At 30.8% G+C, this 18,632-nt stretch overlaps 1 protein-coding gene and 1 long non-coding RNA gene across 2 annotated transcripts in view; both read left to right on the top strand.

The window, feature by feature from the left end:
- LOC114287941 (uncharacterized) overlaps positions 1-14,657 on the top strand; it is a 43,654-nt gene extending 28,997 nt beyond the window's left edge. Inside the window, exons 3-5 of the mRNA XM_082918691.1 lie at positions 11,639-11,788; positions 11,962-12,006; positions 13,881-14,657. Coding sequence (XP_082774817.1) covers positions 11,639-11,788; positions 11,962-12,006; positions 13,881-14,459 — 774 coding nt within the window. The 3' untranslated portion in view covers positions 14,460-14,657. The remainder of the gene's footprint in view (positions 1-11,638; positions 11,789-11,961; positions 12,007-13,880) is intronic.
- A 210-nt stretch (positions 14,658-14,867) lies between these two features.
- On the top strand, positions 14,868-16,331 carry LOC145822990 (uncharacterized). The gene is made up of 3 exons (XR_014364999.1): positions 14,868-15,004; positions 15,175-15,242; positions 16,105-16,331. It is a non-coding gene; the product is annotated as an uncharacterized LOC145822990 (long non-coding RNA).
- Positions 16,332-18,632: the final 2,301 nt, after the last annotated feature.

Below are 18,632 nucleotides of genomic sequence, written 5' to 3'. Positions count from 1 at the left end.
GGACTCAAGGCTGTGTGAGCTGTGTTTTGTTTGGACGTTGAGAGGTGTGTTTTGTTTGGGCGGGAGATCCACGAAATTTCAATTTTTTTTTTTTTTTTAATCTCAGCCGTTGGATGTCCAACGGCTCATCTGAACCGTTGCAAGTAGGGAATGGAGGAGGGGTCTCACGGAGAGGATCCGGACTCATAACAGACAGGTCCATGACTCTTCTACCAAGGCTTATGCTTGGTACACTAATGGATCACCCTAGAGACCTACTCCGCAGCTATTGGCTCTCTCGGAGGACTCGTTGGAGCTTAATCGGAAACCTAATAAATCCAACAGCAAGAGAGAATCATCTCACGAGGGTTATTTAACCTTTAATCTTGTAGCGTATTGATTTGGATGAGCTTATAGATCTAGAGTCGAATTGACAACCACTGTGCCATAGATTACAGATCTGGATATCATGGAGACAGCAAAGACATCATATCCATGGTTCTATGGCCGTCACTACTTCAGCTGGATTCTGTAATGGTGTCCCCTTTTGCTACCGGTTCGAAGGAAAAATTGATCCCTAAGGCAAATCAGTTTTCAATCGGTGGCTGATTTTGCTACCAACAAAAACAAGAATGTTTCATGGCAGAAACATGTGTTTCCATTCTTATGTAGTAGAGATCTGAAACGACATATAGCAATGGATTTGTATATGGATAAGCTGGTGATGAGTATGACGAAAAGATGCAGACAATTCTTGGGCAAATTAATGAAGTACAAGCATGGTTGGGTGTTCAATACACCTGTTGATTTGGTTAGTTTAGTGTTTCACGATTACCACCAAATCATCAAGCAACCGATGGATCTGTGTGTGGTGAAGTCAAGGCTTAATAAGAAAGAGTATAGATTATCGTTGGATTTTGCTTCTGACATGAGATTGACATTCAACATTGCCAAGGCCTACAATCCAAAAGGTCAAGATGAGAGAGATGAGCTTGGCTTTTAGAGAGAGAGAGAGAGAGAAAGACATAGAGAGATAAAAAGATCACATGAGAAGAAAGTATGGGTTTGGGGTGGTGGTGGAGAGTGATAGACAAGAGAAGGAGTGTGTAAGAGAGAACGAGAGACAAAGACAGAGACATAGAAAGATAAAGAGAGAAAAAAAGAATAAAATTCCAAATAGGTTAAACAGATAGATACTCCTTGTTCTATGCGTATATGTATAAGAAGGGGTATATTGGGGTAGGTTTACTCCACATCTAAAGCATGCTCCTGTGAGTCGATAACATAATTGTTTATGACGTTTGAGACATATTAGGTATGTTGGGGTAGGTTTACTTCTTTTACGACCTTGCTTAAGATTGCTCGTCTCTCTTATCACAAACTCTCAAACATATTCTTTGGTCCCTTCATTGATTTCACACTTAGCTTTTTCTTTTGATCTTGTATTTTCTCATGACATGTTTGCATAGCTTTCATCATATTCTCTAACACTTTTTCTACTTTGTCTAGGCGCTTCGATAAGGATTCAACTCCTACTTCCTTCACACTTTTCACCATATTTTCCTAATGACAGAAGAAAATGGTTAAACACAAGATGATGGTTGAAAACACTTGGGTTAATTTAGCCAACTTAGATTATAACACAAAGCACATATCATATACAAGTAGACATACACATATAGGCATATAAGGACACTGGTAGGGTAACCTATTCATTCCCATAGAATTTACCAAGAATTTTCGATTTGAAGCTACGCTGGCCAAACGTGATTTTAATCGGACTTTCAAGGTTGTTCAACAAAGGCATGAGACTCTACGGTTTAACATTTCACATGATAGGTTCCTGCCAAAATATGTCATCTAACATATCAAATAACTTTCTCATCCTCGGTTACCATAGTTTCACATACTTTATTGGTCATCAAATTCCTTAATTCCCAAATATTCTCATAGTCCAATTTGACATATAACCCATATAGCTTTCATGACTTTCATTAAAGATTCTAATTCTGCATAATACTATGCTTCCACAAATCAACATACTTATTCTCACTAACATACTAGTCAAATATTCTGATTTTCTTATAACAGTAGAAATTTCAGAAATTTCACCATAATTCTTAACTTTTAGCCTCAATGCTAAACTGATTCAACACATTCCAGTTTCCTTATAATTATCAAAAGTCCACAATAGCCCTTAATTCTTAGTTTCAATACTTAAACGTATTACACAAACATATATACATATTTATGGATGCACAAAACTTAAATTCATTCTAGACATTCTAATGCTCAATGGATAGGTGTGTGAGGTATTAACTTGTACTCTGATACCACTCTGTCACAACCCAAATCGGCCCCTATAGGTTTAGCGTCGTAACCGGCCAGTAAACCGTGGATTACCTGAAGGCCTTTTAAGCAGAAATCAAAATATTAGGGGCTAGTGGAAGCAAATAACAAATATACAACGTCCATTGAGTTGTGCAGACTTATATGAGACATAATTTTTTTTTAAACTTTTACATACATATATACACATCATTCTTACGTCATCATATATATACAGATTAGACAAAAATGGACTTAGTCCAATTTACAAAATACACAAAGACTTGTTTAACCAAACAAGAAGACAAAACTTAAACTTCAAATCACGTAGCCATTACCACTTGATATATTTGGAACCTCCACGGGAAGCACATAGGTTGGCTGACAAAAACTGATTCTAGGAAGACGCCTCTAAGCCTAGTCACGCGCCTGATCACCTATATATATATAAACAGTGAGCTGGAGCTCAGTGAATAATAATAGAATAAAGGGTTTAATGAATGTTGTCCATAACAGTTACAAAAAACAAAATTCAGTAGTTATCAGAAATGGATTCATAATCATGTTCAGAAATCATAGTTCATAACAGATACAAATTCAGAATCATATTCATAATTAGAATTTGCAGGTAATCATACGTGGTACATTCATTAGCACTAGCAGAAACAGTTGACCCATAGAGGGACGGCCATAAAGACATACAGTTGACTCTCGTGCACGAAGACGGTACAATTGGCTCATGAGACGTACAATTGGCCCATAAATGGGACGTACACATAAGGATCCGTATCAGTTGGCTTATGAGATGTACAGTTGACCCATAATTAGGACGTAACAGAACAGATAACAGATATCATCTGAAGCTAAGAATGCCACGAATACATTTCAAAAACATTGGACAACCATTCATTCATACAGAAACTAATATTTCAGAAACAGATCATCTATTATCATTCAGAAAATACTTATGATTGAACATAACTTTATAAAGTTATTACTCACAGATAACAGCAGAAGCAGATCAGACAGATCAGGCAGATAATAACGCGTGACCTACACAAACGCATAATATATACACATTGAAGCACAATATTACTTTCTTGATCAAACTTGACTTTCTTGTTTTCTGTCTAAATAATCCGAAGGTCTACCATGCTTATCCTTTCTTCAGTTAAATGAATCGGGTTCTCATTTCACAAACCCTTTTTATTACTAAATCATTCTTTTCTGAATAAACCAATTTCTTACTTGGTTTCTTAATCAAGTATTACTAAGTTAATGATTTATTCCTTAATCAACTAATTAATGTTGATTGTTAGCTTATTAATCCTTATTGAGCTATAAATCATGTCTAGAATGCTTTGAATAGAGATGAAAATAAAAAAATGCGAATTAAATGCAATTTTTCAAAATATGCTGAAAATTGCAAAGCTTATAAAAATACTGGTTGGCCTTAATGTTCGCTCAAGCGGCGGCTTTTCCGCTCGTGCAGCCAGCAAATTTCCTGTGTTGTTAAAATCAACAAATAATTTCTAAACACATTTTCAAAACTTAAACTCTTGTAGGAACCAATTCAAACATGTAATTTTATTAATAAAGATGAACCTATGACAAAAGTCAATTTCTAATACAAAAATATCTTTGATCATTAAGATTAAAACTAATAATTTCATGAGTATAACAATTCCAACATTCTTCTTTGTTTTATAAAACATAAATTAAAGCTATAAAGCCCTTTCAAAATATTTACATGTAAGAGATTTAAATCAAAATCAAACTAATTTTTGATTCTCTAATATAAATTATAATTTATTTCTAAATTTGTTCAAATTTAGATTTAATTTATGTTCTGCATATCAACCCAATTTCAAACTCACAAATTTTAAAATATGAATTAAACTTTCAAAACTCTTGAAAAAATCATAATGAATGTACAATTAAAACTCGTTTTCATATTAAGACAATTAAATTCAAATCCAAAGTAATTAATTTCTAATTTAATTTCCATAAATTTGAACATAGCTCCAATTTCTCATTTTCTTTTTAATTACATAAAATTGACTTCAAGCTCTTTTTATTTTCCTTTAAATCATGAAATTGAAGTAATGAAACTTTGCATGTATGAAATTAAGATCAAAACTAAATAATTTTAATTAGAATAGCTCTAATTTGGATTATTATTAATTTTGTTCATATTAGACCCAAATTCAAATCCATAAACCTTTTAGACATGAATTAAAATCTCAAAACCTTGAAATTCTACAATGCATGTTTAATTGAAGTATTAATCTTGCAGAGTTTTCCCATGCATGTAACAATGAGGCTTAATTTATCCAGGACTACATCAACAAATCCAAAATAATTAATTTTCATAACCATGAACCTACCTTAATTTCTTCATCTTTGTTTTCTAATTTTTTTTTTCAAATTATATGAAATTGAACCCAAACTCATCTTTAATTCAAGTGTAATATAAGGATTCTACAAAATTCAAGCTTGAATCCTTACCTTTAATCTTTAATTTGATAAACTTCTCGATGTTCTTCCATTTTTCCATCTTATTCTTCTTCCTTTCTTTAACCTTTCCCAGGTTTGCTCGAGCTATTTTTTTTTTTTTGTTACAGGAAAATCCTCCCACTCTCCCGCAGGTCCAAGGCAGGAAGCTTGTCCCGACCTCCCAAGGCAAGCTCCACTTAAGTCAGGACTCGCACAGCGGGGGAGAATTAAACCCACACCAAGTAGCTGATAAGGCATTCTTGAGGTCAACCTCCTAACCAACTGTGCTACGCCCAAAAGATTGGCCCAGAAGGGAGTTGAACCCAAGACCTAGGGACTTAAACCTCAGACCCTTACTAAGTTGCCACTCACCCCTGGGTTGCTCGAGCTAATTTAACCACAATGTATGGATATATATAGATAATGAAGCGCTCTCTCTCTCTCTTTTCTGTCCGTACGGTTCACCAACTCTGTTTAGAGTTCTCAACTCAATGCTCCAGCCACAAATAAATTGAGTACTTCCTCTCTCTCTCTTCTCACATATAAGTAAACATTGCCCCAGCAAACTGAATTCTTCATCCCTCTCAATTGTTCTCAACTCTTCTTTTTTTATAATTAATTAGAATTAACCTAACTTACTAATTGCACATCATTTTAATTGAATAGGATTAGTTTGGCACACCAATTACACATTAATTTACTTAATCATCACTTAATCCCAACCAATTGTAATTAACACTTGAATAGCACTTAATTTAATTAATCATAACTAATTACACGTCTAACATAATTTAATTAGTCTAATTGATTACAATTAAGGCCCAATTAATTATATTTAATTTTTACCATTCTAAATCAGATTTTAATCAAACTCTCTCGAAGGCTCCAAATATTAAATTAAACTTTTGCCATCATCAATTTTGGTTTCCCAAATCATTAGGTCCTTCAATTTCAGCTTAAATTTCAAAATCTTCATCAATAAATTACATAATCAATTGAACGCCTCATAATTAAATTTAATTCATAATAATCTTAATTCCTAATTCGTATAACTTAATTAACTCCAATTCGGACCCAATTAATCAAATTTTAGTTTTATAGATCTGAATTGAATATTTAATTAAACTCCCATATGCTCCGATACTCGAAGTTTAAATAATTCAATTCACTATTTGTATTTTCTTGAGCCATTTAGGTTTTCAATTTCTAATTCCAAAATAAATCCTTAATAGAACCATATATGAATCAATCTCCATAATCTTCGTAAATCTCAGATTAAATTAGAATAATTGGCAATTAAATTTCAAATCTCTTTAATTAATTAAATGCTAATCATTATACGTGATGGGATCGTTACAGCTATTTTGGTCATTTTGCAAAAGTTTGTCTTTATGTCTTAATATTTTAACGCTTAGACTTTTAGATAAAAAAAATCTAAATTTAAATTTATGACTTCGGTGCCCTTCTTCTTTTGTGTTAATTTTTTAAATTTTATTTTATTTTTTAAATTTGTCTACGCAACACAGACTTGAATGTAAAGTCTTGGCATAACTTAAAAAAAAAAAATCACTAACAAGATACAAATGGCCACCTCTATTGGCTAGCCCAATCATTTCCTCTCTACTATCGTGTTTTTAACCTTTCCAATTACCCACCCTTCCCCGGTCAATCCTTTCCTCGTTTATTGTCGCTCTTCATCACACCTCACTTCATTTCATTCTTCTTCTTCTTATTTCTCACACTTCAGATATTTTAGTTCAGAAAAATGCTAGAGCTCCTGATTTTTTTATCAAAAATTTTATTAAATGTCTCACATAAATATGAATCTTACGTTCATAAAAACATTTGATAAATATATTTGATAAAAAATTTGATATGTCTAACATTACTCTTTAATTTTATAATGATAGAGTACCTACGAAGGAGCATGGATTCCCTCCTTGCATTCCCTCCTTCACTTCCTCCTTGTAATGCTTAAGATTCATCCTAAAAGAATTTAATGACTTGGATTACTTTATTAAAAATTAAAAAATAATTTTTTTAGAATGATCTACACCATTAAATTCTCTTAAAATAAATCTTGACCATTGTAAGGAGAAAGTGAAGTAAGTGAAGTAGGAAAGATAAGGAGAAGATCCTTGCTCCCTGTGAAGGGGCCAAGATAGTAGGGTTGAGAGAAGGTGACAATTGTCGACAGTGGGTTGGGAGGGAAGGTGTCAATGCTAATTTCCTTATAAGCACAATAATAATTCAATAAAATTTTAAGAATAAAGCTTTGGACCCCCAGTGGGGGTACTGGGGTCACCTCCCATTGGTCCAAAAAAAAATAGTTTTTTTTTTTTTTTTTTGAGTTTTCAGCCAACCCCAGGCCGACACGTGGCACTGGGGGGTCACTGGGGGTCATCCCCAGTGGGGGTCTGTAGCATTGCTGAAATTTTAAAAGGATAATTTGAGTGAAGGAGATTGGTTGTATGTAAATAGAAGTTTCCCTAATTTTTATATTTTGACGAGAAACATTTTTATAATTTGACGGGAAACAAAACATGAATTTCAAGAGTTATAAATTTTTTGGTCTCATTATTTTCTAAATTTTTTTTATTATTTATTATATTTTAAAAACAAGGGATATGAAAGTAAAAGCATATTTCTTACCATTTATTTTATTTTGAGAAAATGTCAAATCAGTGTATATTTTCAAAAACAATTTCAAATTAATGTTAAATTTTACCAACTTTAACAATTAAAATTATAAACTTTTCCATAATAAATTTGGGGTAAATTACATTGACACCTCCTGAGGTTTCTGTTTAATATAGATCGTTCCTCACATTTGAAAAATTACATTTCCCTCCTTAAGGTTTGCAACCTCATTATAAATTACCTTCTGAATTGTTAATGTCATACCTTAAAATTTTTTAAATGACCATCTTGCTCTCTTTTTTACCATTTATTCTTTCCATCATCATGACTGCATTCTAAAATTTTTTATTATTAAATTCTACATTAACATATTTTTATTGAGTGATGATATATAAACATAAATTTTTATAGAATTTTCAAACACAATAATATAACTTAATAGTGGTCTTTTACTTTAAAACAAAACAATCATAAATATGATTTATATTTACAACAACATCACTATCACAACATTTTTATACTTTTTATATATGAATATAATTTTTCATTTTTACTTCCACTATTTTATCTAAATTAAATCAATTTAATCTAGATATATTTAAAAAGTATAAAATTTGTACAACAAAATTGAAAAAAATCCATTGAATACAACAAAATAAGATGATGCCCGCGTTTGGCATAAGCTAAAGGAGGATTTTTTGGCTAAAACAGTCACAAAAAGACAAAATGAGCTTTTTAGTCAAATAAAACAAAATGCCACATCCAAACCATAATCATTTCATTTTTTCTCTCACAAAAGTCAAAAAAGTCAAAAAACTTATTCCAAACAAGGCTTTTTAGCCCCAAACTAAAATAGTCAAAAAGTCAACCCACATCCCAAAGAACCTACGCATTGAATTTTTGTATTTTTTTTTAGGAAAATGTTTGGTAGCTCAAATTTTTGTGGCTCAAATGGCTCAAATCTGTCAAAACGACGTCGTTTTGACAGATTTGAGCCATTTGAGCCACAAAAATTTGAGCTACCTAGCATTGTCGTTTTTTTTATTTCTTTTTATATTTGGTGAATTTAAAAAAAAAAACCACAAAATATTATACTTCTTAAATATATCTACATTAGGTGTATCTAAAAAAAAAAAATTGTTTAAGATATTAAAAAAAATTAGTAAAAATAAAAATAAAAAAACTTGATTTTTTTTGTGAGTTAAAGCAAAGAAGATGATTGTTATTTCCTTTGAAATGACACGAACAAAATATCTATATTACTTTATTTTTTATATGTATAAAGGGTAATGGGTAAATATGTTATTTTAATCTGATAGGGGGTAAATATAATTTTTCAAATATGAGGAAAATTTTGTATTAAACTTAAATCATAAGGGGTGTCAGTGTAATTTACCCATAAATTTATAATATTTTATAAAATTAGTAAGGGGTTGTTTGGAGTGTCTTAAATAAGTGCATTTTTTGTCTTTTTGGACTAAAAAATTGAGGAAGAAAATATGGATGTTTGGGTTAACTTTTTGACTTTTTATAAAAAATGTGTAATAAAAAATTGTAGAAATTGATTTGTAGGGAAAAATTAGGATTGGGAGTTGTGCAACCGTAATTGTTGACTTTTAGTGAATAGTGTTAACTTTTTAACTTTTTGAGTAATTTTTTGACTTTTTGACTTTTTTTCAATATGCCAAACTTGACCTAAGTTATCTCGTTTAGTTTCACTTTTTTGAATTAATTTTTAGAATTTGATTTTAAAAAGTATTTTTAGAAAAGTGACCATTGTTTGATTGTTGGAGTTAAATTTTGTAAGTAAATTCAAAGGGTCTGGCTTTGGTCCAGTTCGCTATCGGATTGGACCGTACTGTTGGATCGGTAGGGGTCCATTACGGGTCCCGTTTTGAAAATCTGAACAGTTTAATATGTAGAACTCGTCGAGTACTATATGCCTGTGAAAAATCACGTTGATCGGATATCGATAGCTATGCGATCAAATTAGTTTTGTATAAAAAAATAGACGGTGAATAAATTAACGGTTGATAAAAAACTATTTTGATCACATAGCTATCGATATCCGATCAACGTGATTTTTCACAGAGATATAGTACTCGAAGAGTTCTATACATTGAACGGTTCATATTTTCAAAACGGGACCCGTGATGGACCCCCACGGGTCCAACAGCACGGTCCAGTCCGATGGTGGATTGGACCAAAGCCAAGCCCAATTCAATGGGTCTCTCCAGAAAATATCTAATCATTTAATATAAAGGACACATAGTGGGTGTTTGGAGAGTTGTTATTTTAGAAGACTATTTTAGTAAGTTAAAATTTTTGTGTTTAGGAAGATACTTGGATTTTTTTTAGTTAGATGTGATATTCGTGAGAGAAAAAGTAAAATGATTATGGATTTGATATGATATTTTGTCTTATTAGCTATTTTAGTCTATTTTATCATTTTGTAAATTTTATCCAAAAAAGGCTAAAATCCAACTTGCTAAACCACCCCATAATTTCTTTTTCCCAAATTGTTAATAAAATTTTGGAACATTTTTTGAATTTTTAGACTTAAAGGCTAAATTTTTGTAAAATTGAGTTCAAAATGTGAAACCAAACATGGCATCGTTTAGGAAGTTAGTTATTTTAATAGGTTATTTTAGTTTTTAACTATTTTAGTAGGTTAAAATTTTTATATTTACGACGATAGGTAGATTTTTTTTATAGTTGGATGTGATATTTGTGAAAAAAAAATGATTAGTGATGTGACATTTTATTTTATTGATTATTTTAATTTATTTTGTCTGTTTATAAATAAATATATATATATATATATATATATTATATAAAGAAAATGGATTTTTTTAGTGAGAAGCCTTTTAAAAGTTCTAAATCCTCATTCTAATTTTCCTGATTTTCTTAATTTTAAATAATTAAGAAAATCTCCATTGGTTAACTTTTATTTGATAATCTCACATCGGAAAAAGAAGGAAAAAAATGAGTTGTTTTACTCATATAAAGTAAATCTTATACTTTCATCCCATTTAATGAGGAGCCTTGTAAGAGTTTCAATATCTCATATTAATTTTATTGATTTTCTTAATTTTAAACAATTAAAAAATTCTCCATTGGCTAGTTTTTATTTGATAATCCCACATTGGGAAAATAAAGAAAAATTGAGTTGTTTAACTCATACAAAGTGAATCTTATAGTCTCATCCCATTTAATATTATAGTGTTGTACATATTTCAATTCAATATAGTTTAAATTTTAAAAGTTTTAATTAATTAATTATAATTATCATAATTGATTAATTAATAAAAATGACAATTTTAAAATAATTAAATAATAAAGTTTTAACTAAATTTTTTCACCTCACATTGTAATTAAAAAGTCAAAAAATTATTAAAAAAATACTTCTCAAACAACTTCTTAAAAGTCTAAACAAATTTATCAAATATTTTACACAATAATCATATGAATAGAATTGATACTATATGAGACTCACACACCATATGAATATTGTGTAGAAATTTTGATTTTTTTTTTTTTTGAGTATTTAACATATATATATATATATAATATAAGAAAAATGAACTTTTTAGTGAGAAGCCTTTTAAGAGTTTCAAATCCTTATTCTAATTTTCTTGATTTTTTTAATTTTTAAACAATTAAAAAAATCTCTATTGGCTAACTTTTATTTGATAATTCCATATCAAGAAAAGAAGGAAAAAAATGAGTTGTTTTACTTATATAAAGTAAATCTTATACTCTCATCCCATTTAGTGAGTAGTCTTGTGAGAATTTCAATATATCATATTATTTTTCTCGATTTTCTTAATTTTAAGCAATTAAGAAAATCTCTATTGGCTAACTTTTATTTGAAAATCCCACATCGGAAAAATAAGGGGAAAAATGAGTTGTTTTACTTATATAAAGTGAGTCTTGTTTGGTATAACTTAAAAGCAGCTTATTTGAGCTTTTGACTTAATTTAAGCTATAATGTTGTGTTTGGTACAACTTATATTAACAGATTATAGCTTTAAAAAAGCTATTTTCAGCTCAAATTTATAAGCAACTCGAGGCATGTTTATGAATTATAGCTTAAGCGCGCAGTTGATTCATGGGTGATGACATGACTAAAATGCCCCTCCAAAACTTCAACAATTACAGAATTGCCACTATATAAACCCTCTTGTTGCCCTAGCCCGCTCATCTCCTCACACTCCTCTTCTCATTTCCTCTCTTGCCGACTGAAGACGATCCTCCACAGCAGTCGATCAAACTCCTCCACATCTCCAAGATCAACCGATCGAACTCCTTTCCTCCCTGTTTTCCGTTGATCTGCACCAAAAAGGTTAGAGTTCATGCCTTTTTGTTTGTGATATATATATATATATATATATATATGTATACACACATCGAGTTAGGGTTTACACAGACAGAGACCAGATCACACTCCATGTTCCTTTCTTTGTTTTCTTCTTCTTCTCCGATTTTCATCATCTTTTTGTTTATTTTTTTTCCCAGCCACCATTTGCAGCCGTTGGACGAGTTCGACACCTGAGTACTCAAGTAAGATTCTTCTGCTCAATTTTCAGTGTTCTTGTTAAATTTTGCTCAATTTCTGCTCAATTTCTATTCAATTTCTACTCAATTTTTGTTCAATCTCTGCTCAATTCTTGTTCACTTGTTTGTTGTAGTGTTAAAATCAAAATCATTTTTGGTTCAATTTTTTTTTTAAATTATATATATTATATATATTTAAAGATTGGCCTAATCAGTTTTAATGTTGACAAAATCTTGAATCAGCATTTAGTTTTCTGCTAGTTTTTGTATTATAATAGAAGGAAATGAATTGAATTGATAATGCCATAGATTTTCTTAAACACATCTTGCAATAATCCTCTGATCCTTATGAAAATTGGGTTTGTGGAGAAAATGGAAATTCATAATAGGTATTTGATTGATCTGTTAATCTAATAATTATTTCATTGAAGTTGGTATAAACAAATGTCATTCTCTAGTAACTATTATAGTTGGAAGGAAAGGGCAGTTTAAATGCTTTCCCTGGTGTAGTGCCGACCTCACATCCATGGCAGAAAATATTTCTTGTATGGTTTATGTGCTTGCTTGACAAAATTTTTTTGTGAAATACATGATATTTGTTACCCTTCTTTTGATGAGTTCAAATAATGGCAATTACTAATAGAGAATTTTCCTTAATCAATTCATGGTCACAAATAGAAGATAAATAAACAAGACAAAAATATAAAGAGGTCAGTTTGGTTTTTCACTTTTTGATATTGATACGGCCATTTATAGTATAGTGGTTCAGGAAGGATTCAAAGTTTGGTTTCAATTCATTATTGCATTGCTCAAGTAAGCTTCCTAGCACACAAGCACATGCACTGTTGAGTGTAAGGATTGTTTTGATAAGAAAAAAGTTTGTAACTATTGTTACCACTTTCCACGAGGCCAAACTGAAATAAATATATAAGTGGTGAAGTTTTAATAATTTATGCAAAAAAGTGGACCATCTTTGTGACATTTTGTGGTTTCTTTTTGGGCTTCCATCTTGTTTGATTTGGTATGTCTTGTTAATACCCTTTTCCTTAGCCACTGATTTAGTTTGTCTGTCTTTATTTCTTTTGTGCTTTGATTAGAGCCTCCACTATTTAAAAGAATGACCACTACATTTTTTTGGCTATGAATCCCATATGTATAGCAAATGGTTGGTATAAACAAATACTTATTGTGACAGATAATTATTTCATTGAAGTTGGTATAGCAAGTGACCACACCTCTTTGAAAATATCCTTTACCTAAGGGCCAGCTTAGAATCTGCAACAACAAACAATTAGAAAAACAATATGAGACTCCTATCTCTCAACTCTCTAAGCTTACATCTTTCACTCATCAAACCTGCATAGACCTTTCATTACTCAACTCTCCTCCTTACAGTTAGACCAACTTAACACTCTGCAGAAAAATATGTTAGAAAGCTAGTAGCACATAAACATTATATCCAAAACCACAAATCAGGGCTTCTTTAATCATATTGACTAAAGGCACATATTTGTTTTTTCATTCTCTGTAACTGTAAAACAACAAAGTAGGAAGCTGATTTATTAAATTGAGAGAAACAAGCCAATTCTTTACACTATTTAGGACTTTGATTTCCCTATCACCAAACATGCTCTCCATTATATGCTAGTTATCTGTTTGTTTGATTGTGTTGATGGGAATTTAGGACCAAAGTGCACAATAGTGTTAAGAATTAAAGACAATGGCCATTTATAACATCTTTAAATTCCCAATCAATTTTAGAGGATTTGGATTCAATTCTTCCTAATTAATGACTATATTCTGTTTTTTTTTTTTTTTATGTTTAAACAGACCAAATTTGTTACTTGAAATTGTTAAATTTTCCTTTGTAATTGTTGCAGAGGTATCCTGATGCTGCTAAATTTCGACATATCCCGTTGCAATTCAGTGAAGACTTAGACATCCTATTCTTAGATGCAGCTGCTACAGGGGAATGGGCATACATCCCTAGCTCAAGGGTTATGCCTCACACTGATGAGATTGTGGAGGACTTTCATACCCCACATGATGCTGAATTTCATGATGACGATGATTTAGAGGTGGTTCATTCTTCCGAGTTAAACAAAAAGCGTTCATCAAACACTGATGGTTCATCAACCAACAGCAAGACAAAGAAGAAATTTACTAGTGCAGCTCTGCTTATCAAGACACTTGATCGTATAGTCAATGTGGTTGAGTCATCTTCAGCAACTTCAACACAAACCTCATCAAGATATCCTTCAATTGCAGAATTTTTGGCGAAGTTGGAAAGCATCCCTGGTGTGTCCCCGGATGATGAGCTGTATGTATGGGCTGCCAGATTGTTCTTACGAGACAAGCGTCATAGGTGCTTCATAACTTTTCCTACGGATGAAGTTCGCCTGAGGTTTCTAAAGTTGGAGATTGAGATGGAGAAGACCACCATAGGTTATCGCGGCTAATTGTTTCTGAAGTTGGATGTTTTTGAATTTCCTAATTAGTTCATATTTAATACCTTTATTAAAACTTTTATTATTAATTGTGGGCTGTTGTGTTGGACTTATTATTATTTTTCTTTTTTTAATATTGACTATGTTGGACTTTTATGTTGGACTCATTATTATTTGGATTTTTATTAATATTTTGTTGGAGTTTGATTATGTTGGACTTTGTTAGTTGAATGGTTGGTGGGTAGGTGGCATTTTCTCAATTGAATGGTAGATAAATGGTTGACTTGTTGAATGTTAGTTGAATGATTGAATGTTAGTTGAATTCAATCTTGAATATGAATAGTAGGTGAATAATGAAGACTTTTATATATATGTAGATGTTCTCCAGCTGGTTATGAGAAAGGTTGAATTACCTTATGTTTGTTGTGCTGTATTTATTTTTTGTGCTGAATTTCCATCTGTTGCTATGTTGAATTTCCATTTGTTGCTATTGTTGTGCTGAATTTGGATATGTTTCTGGTTTGAATTTCAATCTGTTGCTGTTGTATAACAGAGAGGTAAACTCTTAAAAACACAGCCTATACACTTTTTGGTAATTGTAAGGTTATCATTATTGTTGCTCTTCTTAATTCCCAAATAATAGGTTGCACAGGAGTTAGGGAAAGCAAAGTTTTTTTCTATGTGGGTAAATTATATGTATTAATAAGGCACAAATTTGCTCCAGCAGATTCGTTTACATGGGCAGTGTGCGGGAAATGGCATATGCAAAGTAAGAGGAGCCAGTCTGCTTAAAAGGTAGGAAAGTAGTCCCTCACAGACCGATGTGGGATTTCCCGCACAGGCAGCGTTATCAAAATAATGAAAAAAAAATATTATATATAATGATCATCGTCATAATGCAATTAAAAAATATTATACAAAAAAGAGTGAGGTCAGATTTTATACAAAATCATTTGCATCTAACATGCAATTAAAAAAAGAGTGAGGTCAGATTTTCATTAGTGTATTATATGTGGTAAACAAACAACAGATATGAGAAAGTATTTTTAGAAAAAATGCTTCATCCTTTAAAAAATATACATTTATTTTTTAAGAAATACCTTTAGAAGTTTTTTTTTTTTTTAGTAGAAAATAAAATGATGTGAAACAATAGGTAGGGGTGATTGAACTTATCAGTGTTTCTATTTTCGAAAACAAAAGGAAAACATTGAAAATAAAGATGATAGGAGTTAATTCATAATCACAATTCTTTTCTCTCTTTATTAATTTGATGGGTGGAATGGAGTATCTTCAGATGACCTTTTTAAGTTAATTATAAATTGGATGGTGTGTATCAAAACTTAGTGAGGCCTTCTGTGGTTTCACATTTGGATAACAAAGAAAAAAAATCTAATTTTCCATTTATACATTTTGAGCCAAATTGAACGAAATAACCTAATTAAAATTGGAGTAAAATTGTATGGACTAAATTATTAAAATTAAAAATGAAATTTGAGTTAAACTATAAGAATAAAAGTTTAATTTATTCTTTAAAAATTTGATGTTTCTTAATTTTGCGTGAAGTCATGATGATTTATAATGCTTAATTTGAACTAAAATCTAATTACAATAAAGTAAGGTCATTCTTGTAATAGTAACTAAGCCTCTAAATGGGTAGGTATTTTGGAAATGAGTAACAGTGATGACGAATGGAATGATGATCACCATGATGAAGATACTGAAGATGAATGCAGCACATTGCAAACCCAACAACATAGTAATATGCTCTTAGCTACGGCGGCAATGGCTGCAGTGACATATGCGACAAATTATTTGATAAAAGAATTATGTAGGACATCTAGTTTAACAAGGAGGAAGTAGATGGTAGAATTACAAGAAGGGAATCGGACAAGAATATTTGAAAATTTTTGAATGGAAAGAGAGGTATGTTATCAATTGTGTGATTTGTTACAGACAAAGCATGGCCTTGAAACTAGACAAAAAGTCTCGATTCAGGAGCAGGTTAAAATATTTTTGTATATTGTTGGCGGTGACATTCGAAACAGAAATGCCCAAGAAAGATTTCAACATTCCGACGAGACTATTTCAAAATACTTCAAGAAGGTGTTAAAAGCTGTTACAATGATGTCTATTGATTGGGTAAAGCCTCAATCGAGAAATGGTGTGCATCTATATATTCGAAGCAAGCGCAAATATTATTCTCATTTCAAGGTAAAAAAATAATTACAAGTGGAACTTGGGTGTTGCATATAATAATGTTGGTCGGATATTTCTAATAATCTGTGACTAAAAATAATTTTATGAACTATTTTATAATAGGATTGTATTGGAGCAATTGACGGAACACACATCAAAGCATATATATCTCCAGATAAGCAACCTCATTTAATAAGTAGAAAAGGATATGCAACTCAAAACATAATGGCTGCATGTGACTTTGATATGTGTTTCACATTTTGCTTACCAGAATGGGAAGGAAGTGCACACGATACTCAAATTTTCTTGGATACAATTAGGAATCCTAATTATAATTTTCCAAAACCATAAGGAGGTAACTGTTTTATATTTGATTGCTACAATAGATGCACCACACTCACATCTCTATATTTATTTTTACATTTATAATTACTTTTTTTAATTTTATTTTGTAATTTTAAAATAGATGAGTTTTACTTAGTGGATGCTGGGTATCCAAACATGAAAGGATATCTTGCACCTTACAAAAGAGCGAGATACAATATAGCTTAATTTGAACATGGTCAACCCCCTCAAAATGCATAAGAAAAATTCAACCAAGCACATTCATCACTTAGAAGTGTAATAGAAAGAACGTTTGGGGTTTGGAAAGCAAGATGACCGATGATAAAGAATATCCTACCAAACTACAACTGGGCGACCCAAGTGAAACTTGTTTGTGCAACAATGACAATTCATAATTTCATCCGACGAAGTGAGTTCCGCAATATTGCATTTGACTCTTATGATATATTCACGAATTATGTGCCTAACGAAGATGAAGGATCTTTGTCTCAACAAGTACGCTATGGAAATGATGTTGATTGTGATGACAACGAGATGGAAGTGAGGAGACATAATATTTGTATGTCAATTTGCAGACGAAATTAAGAGATCTTTAAATATGTAGGAAGTTTTATTTTTATTGCTTTAATAGTAATTTATTGTAACGACATTTTTTTGTTCCCTTTTCAACTCAATATTATTAAAAAAAAATTTAAAAATAAAAAAATAAATTTGAGGTAATGAAATGTACCAACTAATTAATTAACTTCCATTAATGAAATAATTTTTTCAAAATTTAAAGAGAAGAAAATGACAAAATTGCAAATTTTCTGTTCATAAGGGCAAAAATGACAATTACACAGCAAAAAACTATTTTACAGCTTACTTACCAAACACTACTCTGCTACTTAAATCTATAATCTCATAGGTACAGCAAACACGTTACCAACTTATACTCACAGCTATAAGCTATAATTTGTAAAGCTATAATATATAATCATTTTCCCACAGCTCTACCAAACAGAGCCATACTTTCATCCCATTTAATATTATAGTGTTGTGCATGTTTTAATTCAATATAATTTAAATTTAAAAAAATTTAATTAATTAATTATGATCTAGCCGATTAAGCTAAATCATTTTTGATTTGATTGATTCGTTGGTTTAACTGCGATTTTAGCGATTTTATACTTTTATTTGATAATCCTATATCGGGAAAATAAGGAAAAAAATAAGTTGTTTTACTCATATGAAGTAAATCTTATACTCTCATCCTATTTAGTGAGGAGCCTTGTGAGAGTTTCAATATCTCATATTAATTTTCTTGATTTTCTTAATTTTAAACAATTAAGAAAATCTCCATTGACTAACTTTTATTTGATAATCTTACATCATGAAAATAAGGAAAAAATGGATTATTTTACTCACATAAAGTGAATTTTATACTCTGATCCCATTTAATATTGTAGTGTTGTGCATGTTTCAATTTAAAAAGTTTTAATTAATTAAATACGAGATCATTATAATGAATTAATTAATAAAAATGATCATTTTAAATTAATTAATTACTAAAGTTTTAATTAATTAATTAATTATGAGATAATTATGATAATTGTAGAGTTGTGCATGTTTCAATTCAATATGTTTCAATGTCACTCTTACTGC

This window comes from Camellia sinensis, chromosome 3 (genome assembly GCF_055761805.1).
Source record: "Camellia sinensis isolate YWXY chromosome 3, ASM5576180v1, whole genome shotgun sequence".
NCBI lineage: Eukaryota > Viridiplantae > Streptophyta > Magnoliopsida > Ericales > Theaceae > Camellia > Camellia sinensis.
This window is presented reverse-complemented; position numbering and strand designations above follow the sequence as displayed.